We start from the raw sequence: 11006 nt of genomic DNA, 5'->3' as shown, positions 1-11006 counted from the left end.
CTTCATAAAAACGCCTCTGAAGAAAGGTATGCGTAAACAGCTAGCGTATCGTAAAAGCTCAATATTGCTTAAGGATTTATCCGGAATTATCAACTTATTCTTCTTGTTTAATAAACACGGTATGGCCTTAGATATAACCCTCCTCCGTTCTTTATCATAGACCAAATTGTAGGTTTGTTCTTTTTTTTTCTATGAGAAGTTCTGTTTCGTTTCCTTCTTATATTTCCTCCACGTTTCTTAACATTACTATGTCTTCCTTTTCTCCTTTTTCCTCCACCAAAAGCTGTTTTTCCTTTCATTGCTGCCGCTACTGCTAACGCTGCTGCTTTCTCTCCAATACTACTATCACTTGCTTTTACACGTTGCCAAGCTTTCTCAGCAAGTATTTTGTCTGCTACTGATCGGTCTTTTAAATTACCAAATTTTGAATATGCTATATCGTGATCTTTACAAGCTTGATCGAGCTTATTTATTCCCGGATCTCCTCTAGCAAGGCGTTTTTTTAATTTTGTTCCAGGACCACAGTACTGATAACCACCAATTAAATGCAATTCCACAGGCAGTAAATCAATAGCTTTGTTGACTAATGCTCCAACTGGTTTAGTAAGTATAGAAAGTGCCGTCGATGTTATTCCCCTTCCTCTCTTGAAGGTCTCTCGATTGCGAATGGCACGGTTGTGGTTTAACATTTGTTTTATAGTAAAATCACAAATGAAGAGTGCACTCTATAAATATGTATCAACGAATGATTAATAAATGGTTTTTCTTTTAATTTATATGATTTGTTTAATAAACACTGGTAATTAAACTGGTCTATGTAAGCTTTGTACACAAACAATACAGTGTATTAGCACAACAATTACTTCTTTGTAATTTTAATAAATAAATAGCAGTTATTAGTATTACTCAATTATCCCTCGATTGCGCAGTTCATCTACTAAAGCTACCCATTCGTTTTCTAACCCTGAATGACCAGCTTCAATAGCTTCACGTATCAATTTCATTCTATCAATTAATTTGTTTGCATTGTTGTAATATATTACGTTAGTGTTGGAGCAGTCTTTAAATAGTCCTTCGCCAGAATAAGTTGAAATGTCATCTTTCCTTTTTCTCTTATGAATTGTATCAATGTCGATTGATGACATTGCCCTTCTTTTAACTCTTTTGACTTGTGACGGGAATAGTTCTGAAATGATAGTTGTGTATTTAACAGATTGGTTTCTATGTATTGGTAAATTAGAGTTGTAACCTTTTCTATGAAGGTTTGTTTTAGCACAAATGTTTTTAAATAAAACTAAATCTTTTTTATTATATTTACCAGGCTTGTTTTTAAATATAAGTTCGAATAAACCAGGTGTCCCCTTATATTTTTTGTTTCCTACATGTATAACATCATTTTCATCAATGTCTAGCTTACTATTTCCAATCATTAGTCCTTTTTCTTCAAGTCTAGCACCATACACATGGTATTTTCTGTTAGCATTTGTAGAATGTAACATTTTTAATAAATACTTCCTTCCAAGCACAGATTTAGAAGTTATATCTTCTCCCAATTTACTTATTTCAGATGGATGAATATCTGCATTCTTAATACTTTCATATTCTTCAGGAATTTCTAAAGTTTGATCCCCTTCTCTAGAATCTTTATCCGATTCATCACTCTCCTCAGCATCCTCAAATTCTTCTAAATCCTCGTAGTCGTTATAAGTCGTTACTGGTTCTAAACCACCATCTTGTACTTCTGATTTCGATACAGGTAGTAACATTTCACTATCTTTAGTTTGAATTGATTTAGAAAATGTGTGTGACAAGTCTTTTATGGGTTCAATGATAGGTTTAAATGTTGTTTCTAAATACCTATCTCTTTCACTTATTCCCATTCTTAGAGCCCTGTTTTTTCTTCTAATGGAATCACTTAGTGTTTTTATTTCCTTTATAAGCTTTTCTTGGCTACCCATGTTCTCAAGATGAAATTCAATCTACTAATAGATAAGGTTTATAACTGTTAGTGTATTATAACGAACCTATCAAACCCTATTCGATATCGCCCGTTTTTTATAGTTTGATCCTTATCAATTACAACAAATCCATATTTTTCACCCCAAGCCTTACAACATATTGTTTTTAACATTTCAAATGGCATATCAACACCTACATGATCATTATATATGTGTTTTAAATTCATCTCATCTTGTTTAAAAATTATAATTACATTTGCATTATCCCTTATTAATTGTTTTGGAATTTTGCTATATGTTTGACCAATGTATATACAGTCTATACTGTTGTGTCTCCCCATGGAAAAATAGTTTCGTATCGTGTCATGATTTTCACACGACACGTCATCAAATATGAATACAGAATGAGGTTTAGCTTCACCAGGTTGTAGTATTTCACTGCTTGCATCAAATTTGAATAAAGATACCTCTTTTACGTCTGAAATTATTTTATCTAATAGTTGATATTTAGGTTGAGCCAATGATTTTGAAAATATATAAACATTATTAAACCGCAAACCATGTGGGTTTGTTAACAAGTTAAATACAACATTAGTTTTTCCACAATTGGATGGTCCACTTACAATAGCCCTAACACTATCGGGTAATAGTTTACCATGTCTTCCTTCTTTGAGTTTTACATTATCTACAGTTAAATTGTCTATATTCTCAATTTCAAAAGAATATCCATTGTGTATAATCTCCATGACATCACTCTGTGATAGTTGTTTCATAAATGACGTATTCTATATAATATTTTCTTTAGACACCCAAGTGTCTTCACTTTTATCAAAACCTAGCCAGCGAACCAAAACCTTATCTTTTTTACGCTTTAAAACTTTTTCAACAAGGTAAATATCTCCTGTAGAAGATTTTAACATCTCATGACCATAAAAACCTCCATGTAAAATTTGACCTTTATTGTCCTTCAAAATATATGTTTCTGGATATGTCGGTTGCACTCTATAAACAGTGAAAACTTCGTTAGTCCAGTTCGGTAGATATTTCTTACTAAATATCCCCTTATATTTACTTATACGAACTTTATCACCTTCAACAAATTTATGTGGTAAAATCTTTTCAACCTTTGGGCGTGTATTTCTTTTAATGTTGTTCAAGACTTGTTCTGAATTATTTTCATTTACCTCACTTGGGGTCATACCTATGGTTCTATGAAACCTATTGTTGTAGTTGTTCAACAAATCTCCAAGTATATTAATCCATACATAAGAACCTCTATTTGAAAATTCCTTAAACAAATCTCCTTTTATTGTTCTATTAAATCGTTCGATAATTGCAGCCTTTTTTTCAGATTTTGTTGAATAGTGATTTATATTATATTTTTTCATTAGCACTGAAAAGTCCTTATTGAAATATTCTTTTCCATCGTCAGTTTGCAAATGTTTGATAATATTATTATCCCTCCGGATAACTGTCTCCATAGCCTTGGTCACACTTTTTCCGGTTTTATCCTTCAAAGGCATGGCATCAGCAACTTTTGTGAAGCAGTTTATCACTGTCAGTATATATTTAAATCCCTTATTAAATTTACTGTAAGGTATCATTTCAATTAGATCCGCTTGGTATAAGTCATTAATTCCTTTTAGTATTGTATTCCTCCTTGGAAAGTTTTTCCTTGCAGGTTTGTGAATTTCAGAAACAATTTGCCATTTAGAAACCATAATTAATTTTAACATCCGTTGTACAGGTCAGTCGTAATAATGGACATCTCTGATAATTATCAATTGGTTATATAGGTCAAGGTCATTTGAAATATGTGTAAAAAAGAGGGGGGCAGTGTATAATGCCCCCCTCCTTTTTACGGGGAGGATATTGGGATAATCTAGGACAGGAAAAGTTTGGATGTATTAGGTTAATTTGTTACAATTGAATAGTGTCCAAAAGGAAGTGTATCAATACCATTTTCGAGTATATATCTTTTGTTATCATTGGATGTTAATGCAGTCTTCTCTTGCACAATTGTATATAGTCTATGGTTAAAGCTTCTGATTGTTTTGAAACTTGCAACATGAACTTGGTTTTCAAATAAACACTTTTTAAAATGTTCAAATTTGAGTTTCTTCTTCAAATATAAACTTTTGATTCCTTTTGCCTTTTTTATTACACCAATATCACTGTCAGTACTTCCAGTGTATAATTTTAATGAGTATAGCTTCGACATCAGTGCTACTACTTCTTCCAAAGGGATTCCATTTGTTTCGTCTTTGAACTTTCCTAACACCTTTTTGTGTTTACCATTGTCATAGTTATGATGATCCCTCGGGTAGTCAGAAAAGTCGAAATCGTCTTTATACATAAATGTTCGTAAATCTTCATACATATCATGAGTTTTGATCCAATAAAGGAATGCGTCGGTATCCATATATATAATTCCAATATTGTCTCTTCCGTAAAATGAAACCATCTTGTTATAATGAAAGTCGTACATGTGTGTTTTTGAAATGTCAAGTATACACATACCAACATACATAGGTCTATCCATTTTAATAGTAGTTTTGTCCATTGACACACAAACAAGATTTTCATTTATGATAATAGATGATTTAAAATTTGGTTGCCTTACAAGTTTTTCTACCTTTTTGGGATCCGATACTAACTTAACATTTTTATGTTTTCTTTTATTTTCTAAGGTCTTTCCAAATATCGCATTATTCATCAGCTTAAAAAAGTCCTTTTGGAAAGCTGATGATGCTGCAGCTCTTCTTTTTGTGTTTGAGTCAATATATGTTTTTAACCAACATGATTGATTAAACTGTAAAACACGGTGAACTTTTTTTAATTTTAGACCGAGTTCAATGGCTTGTTGGACAACCCAAAAATGGGCAACATAGCGTTTCTTGTCGTTAAGCGTCATCATCAGCTTAGGGTGTTTTCCCTCTGGTGGTATTTCGGATTTAGCTAATAGAGGTAAATCATAGTGATGATCATGAAGTGTGGATGGGTATTCAAAATCACACTCCATTATAAATCCGGTGTCGCCATTTTTTGGGATAGTTGTCACATCACCTAATAATATTGGATCAATCCATTGAAAATTACCATATGGAAGTGGGTTTGACATTGCCCACCCATATAAGTTATTAGCGTCAAAATACCCTAGATAAACTGATGGGTCCTCCTTCTTGAAGCCTGGAATGTGTTTATTATTTGCTTTTACATGTCGTGTAACACTCTGGGTAAGCCCTCCACGGATACTAGATTCAATCATGAGAACCATATCAATGTCTGTTAACAGCTGTAATGTACATTTTGTTTCTTTTAACATAGCTTGCCAAGCTAATCCAGGTGAGGTGTAAGAATGTAGTGGGTCTAATCCATAGGCCGCTATACAGGTGTTACGGAATTCCTCCATTATATCGCAAAGAAGTGTTACATCTAACTTCACATAAAAGTCACTATACTCGCCTAAGGTGTTCATTTTTAACTCGTTCCATACCTGGCAAGCATGTTGATAGTCTTCAGGGTCAATATTAGAATCATTTAACTGACTGTAAAATGCCTCAATGGGTGGCAGTGACGTCTCGTTGAATCTTTCAGGATTATCAATATAATCATAAGGGTACACTCCTTTACGAAGAACCAAATCCATTTTATCAGATGCAACAATCTTTTGAGTTTCAATAAAGTGTTCTCTTTGCAAATTAGCTGTCAATTTCTCTAAACTAGAAGCCATGAATCTAAAAGAGTCAACAAACCTTAATTTTATTTTACCCACTTTTTTCGAAAAACTTATAAATTTCTCCGTGCTTGTAGCTAAAACATCAATCGCCCCTTTGTCCCTACCTAATTCAGGAATTATGAAATGTGAGTCATATCCACTTAAATTGTGGAACACTACAGGGATAAACTTTGGTAATTTAAAATTAATGTTACACCTGTTGCAAGCAGGGCCTTTGTAAAAACCAGTCAGGTGATCATGATCACGCACACGCCTGTTGTCTTCTGTAAAACTACAGTCACAAAGGTAACATCTATCCGCACTTTCATGGAATGTCAATTCATCATGTTGAAGATTGTTCATCGGAACTACATAACTATACAGTTTTTCTACCTTATTAGCTATATCATACAGGTTATCTACAAATGTCTTAGCAGCATTTTCACCTCGATATACAAGTGGTTGGGTTGTTAACCCATACCGACGTAGATGATCTTCTTCCAAAGTTGATTTAAGCATTAAACAAAAGCTGTTTGGTTCATGAAATTGAAATTTTTTAATTTTACTTTGATCACACTCATCTATAACTAAAGGAACTAATGATGACTCAAAGTCTGCATATATAACAATTGGTATTCGATATTGTTGAGCGGTTTTGTTGAATTTAATAAAAGCTCTATTAGGGGGAGGTAATTTAACCCTTACTTCATCCTTACTATTGCAGAGACGTTGGTGGTCAAGTAACCATTCCTTACCACCCATCTGAAATGGTTTGGCAACATAGCAAAAACAACGTTTGCAAATAGTGAGTCTCATCTTCCTTTTGGATAGTTGTCTTGATAAAAGTGCATTAAAGTTTTTGATGTATACATAATGTGAGATTTTACCATTTGTGAGGAGTAAAAGATCAGTATGGTCTTTACGCTCATGAGATGTAACCTGAATGGGAAAAACATTATTAGACTCATCCAATCCATAGACATTAACTGATGAATTAAGATTCTGTTTTTCAAATCTCTTGATATCTTTTAAAGACACTGGGTAAGACAAACCTGAGAAATTATATTTATGAGCCACTTCACTATAATACCGGCTAGGTCTATAGGCATTCCTATCTTCAACAAACTTTGCTAAAAGTGCATATTTAAAACATTCATTGTCCTCATTTTGAACATTTATACAAGTTCTTGTATCAGCAATTTTTTTAGGCAGTGGAATGAAACTACTACCTCTATCACCATATCCATGTTTATGTACACGTATATCTAAACTGTCTACACTTAGCAAAGACCACCCAGATCCTCTTCCTTCATGTTCAGATATTTTAACAACAATTTCTTGTAAGCAACTGTCGACTTCAGCCTCTATATCACTGGTTACCATGATCGATTTATTTCGTGTTATAAACCCCCGCGGGGAAACCTCATTTTGCACATTTGTAAATCTAGTGTCCAAGAGCAAGCCGAATTTGATAAAATTAAGTCTGGTTAGTTCCTTTTCTAGTGTTTCTATGATAAGGGGTTTAGCTTTTAAAATAAAATCTGACAATTCATAATTGTTATTAGAAATTTTGAAATGGTTTACTATTGCTTTAGGAAATGCTTGAGCTAATATTTCTACTGACAATTGTTGGTTTGGTGGTGCATACTGTATAACTGTTGATCTATTCTGTTGCAAGAAGGGGTCTTCAACGAAATCTTCATATTCCATCGGTGCTGAAGATTCATTAGGTCTATGTAAGAGTTCATGATGAATATTTAAGAGCAATTCATCCTCAAAAGACTCCCAACAATTTTCACATTGATACATTTTTGCAGGTTTAAGACACTACTTAGAAAACTATCTACATTACACACTGCATGGTTGTATTCACAGTAATGATATGGGTGGGGCTCAGGACTCATATATATAGCACAGTGTATAACCCCCACTCCATTTTTATTCAATGAAGGGGCGTGTTAAACCCCCCACCAATGGCTTAAGTATTTTATAAATAACACCTGAAATAGGGGTTTAGCATACACATTCACAATGCCTCCTACAGACCACACATACCTTACTGGAGTAGAGCCCAGAATCTTACCGACTGATTTTGATGAAGCAGGGAATGTGGAAGAAAACAATACAGAAAGTGACGAGGACTTGCAAGAGATGCTAGAAGAACAAGTGGACGAAGAGTTTATTAATGAACAAATTCAACCCACTGAAGACACACCAATTAAAGAATTTCATTCGGACTATTGTGAAACACCAACGATTCCAGTTCAAGCAGATGAAGTTGAAAATGGTGAAAACAAACTTTGTCGAATATTACAGTTTTGTGGTAATGTTCGTAGAAGATTATCATTTAGTTCAGAGAGTGAATCATAAAACATGTAGCTATTTTATTGTTTTTTAAAAATTCTTCAGTTTGACCTTGACCTAATTGTTTGGGCACAGTATTACGCTTTAACAATATTCTATGACTGTATTGGTCTTAATTATGAGTACCTAAAATGATTTGGAATATTAACAATAGATAAGGTTTTCATAAGAAAAACTAAACATAAAATTCAAGCACATTTTATTTTTGTCTAAATAGAAAAAACAAATAATGACAAAATATAAAATATATTGTAAACAGTTTTTGTATTGAACTAATATGAAGTAAATTTTGTTTTGCTAAATAAATGCTATTTTGATTTAATTTGAAAGTCCAGGAATAATTTAAAGTTTAAGTATAAAGATAAGAGTTCAAAAACAATAGAATATATATATATATGGAGGAATTAGCCTGAGAAAGTTACTACAAATAAGTATATATATGTATATATTTTACCTTGAATTGTTAAGTTATACAGCATGGCATTGAAGAAATATAATCTTTATTGTACAATATGAACGATTAAAATGTTAAATATAACTTGGTCTAAATATATTATACACAAAACTTTAGGAACACATTATAAGGTTATGACAAATGTGTTCCTAAACCTTTACGATAAAATAGGTTGAAAAGCTCAAGGTCACTCTTTGAATGCAAAAATTGGGAACGCATTTGTTATGATACAACAAATGCGTTCCCAATTTTTGCATACTAAAGGAAAATAAAGAAAATAATAAAAACACGTTAAAACTAAAAACCAATTTACAATGTTACTGTAACCAATCCCGAAGACCGATCACGAATTAAGTAGTATCGGTGTGGTGTATTCGGGATGGTCATGCCTCTTGGTAATTTAAGGCGGAACCTGTCATTTCCTTCTTTTAAAATGACTTCACCACTAGGTGTCATCATTAGAATTTCTAACTTTTTGTTTTTGGGCAACCTATTAATTCTGGTTTTTTTGGCAATAATTTGTGGTGGACGACAGGGTCGAGCAAAGCCTGACGTCCGTGGTTGGCTGGGTAAGATCTTGTTTATCACAACAACACGGGAGGTGCTCGGTGCCGGATCAGATAAGCAAGATTTTTCCTGAGCCTGATTTTGTACAATAATTGATGGTCTTGATCTTTCAAATGATGGAGGATTTTCTGTGACAGGATTATTATTAACAATTTTAGGTTGGGCGGGTACCATCCTGCTTTTCCCCTTAGTGTGGAGGCTACACACATTGGTATCGGAAAAGCAGGATTTTTCACAGCGCTCACCTTTTTTCACCCCTTTTTGGAAAACATAAGTACATTGAGACTTGATCTTAAATGCTGCTCGTCTTTTTGCCATAAGTTTTTGCATTTTTTCAGAAGGGGTTTTTTGTGAGGGAAGGGATTCTTTTGAGGACTCGGGTTTTGCAAATAGTTTTCTTACAACAGCAGGTGCAGCAGGGAGGGATTTGGGTGGAGGTAATGGAATGGTTATTTCAGGAGAATCTATGTTGGTAATCTGGTTTGAGGATGGATTTAAATTAGGAAGAGTTAGGTTAGGTGTTTGAGGTTTTGGAGATGACTTATCTTTGTTAGGAGATGACTTGTTTTTGAGAGGAGACGGCTTATCTTTGGGAGGAGATGGCTTTTCAGGAGATTTGATAGGGGATAGTAAGGAGACAATCAAGGGAGAAAGTAGCATTGATAGGGGGGACATATTTCTTTGTTTTCGGGGGGATGACGTAGAAGACGAGGACGAGGATGATGAAGACAAGGAGTCAAAAGACGAGGATGAAGAAGAAGAAGACGATGGCGATGATGGAGGCCTAGGTTTCAAAGTGTTGGCAGCAGAAGAAGAAGGTCCAGGCTCTTGAATATTCTTGACGATAGAAGTTGACGATCCAGGCTCTGGAGAAATCTTGGAGACAGGCAGAGGCTTTGAAGTGTTGGCAGCAGCAGAAGGTCCAGAAGAAGTGTTGGCAGCAGCAGAAGAAGGTCCAGGCTCCTGAATCGTCTTGGAGACAGTACATTCTTTCCTTATTTCCCCATTCAATGCCTGGAGAAGTTTGGACCTTTTCACTCCAGCCACCGGCTTCATCGGCTTAGTGGTCTTTCTGAAGCAGGGGTCCATGGCTCTTCTGCAGGCAGGCAACAGAATGATGTTATTAACCAAAATGCTCTCACATATATACCCACTCCAAGTGGTGGGGGATATAGGTATAGGACAGAGTGGGGGAAGTTAGGAGTGTTGTAAAAGGGTGGGGAGTGGGAAATAATTATATCTAATAGGAAGAGTTTGGCTATGGAATGATAAACTATTTTCAAAGATAAAGTTTCAACTAACCAATCATAAAAGTAGGTCAAGGTCATCCTCTATTAAAAAAAAACCGAAAGCCATGCAAGAAAAATAGTAGTGCAAAGATTCAAACTACCAACACCAAAACACAACTACTGGTGCATAGTATCTACAAGACTATCTACAAGTAAGACTACAACAGTACATGCATGAAGAACCTGAAAATGATTAGACATATAGACAAGATTTGAATAGGGTATGGAGATCTAAGTACAATTGGTTTTCATGCCATTTTGCACTTTAAGGAAACACATAAGGTTTTCTTGCCTCTATGTGTGTTAAGGAAGGATAGAGTTTAACCTGAAAATGATTAGACATATAGACAAGATTTGAATAGGGTATGGAGATCTAAGTACAATTGGTTTTCATGCCATTTTGCACTTTAAGGAAACATCAGGTTTTCTTGCCTCTATGTGTGTTAAGGAAGGATAGAGTTTAACCTGAAAATGATTAGACATATAGACAAGATTTGAATAGGGTATGGAGATCTAAGTACAATTGGTTTTCATACCATTTTGCACTTTAAGGAAACACATAAGGTTTTCTTGCCTCTATGTGTGTTAAGGAAGGATAGAGTTTAACCTGAAAATGATTAAACATATATACAAGATTTGAATAGGGTATGGAGATC

At 34.3% G+C, this 11006-nt stretch overlaps 1 protein-coding gene across 1 annotated transcript; it reads right to left on the bottom strand.

The window, feature by feature from the left end:
• Positions 1–8803: 8803 nt before the first annotated feature.
• On the bottom strand, positions 8804–10150 carry LOC128995691 (uncharacterized). Its single transcript, XM_054420709.1, has one exon. The coding sequence runs from the start codon at positions 10148–10150 to the stop codon at positions 8804–8806; it is 1347 nt and encodes a 448-aa protein (XP_054276684.1).
• Positions 10151–11006: the final 856 nt, after the last annotated feature.

Source organism: Macrosteles quadrilineatus, unplaced genomic scaffold, assembly GCF_028750875.1.
Source record: "Macrosteles quadrilineatus isolate MER2022 unplaced genomic scaffold, UCM_ALF_1.0 Scaffold_5__1_contigs__length_97177068, whole genome shotgun sequence".
NCBI classification, from domain to species: Eukaryota; Metazoa; Arthropoda; class Insecta; order Hemiptera; family Cicadellidae; genus Macrosteles; species Macrosteles quadrilineatus.
Note: the sequence above shows the minus strand (reverse complement) of the source record. Positions and strands in the feature narration are given on the sequence as shown.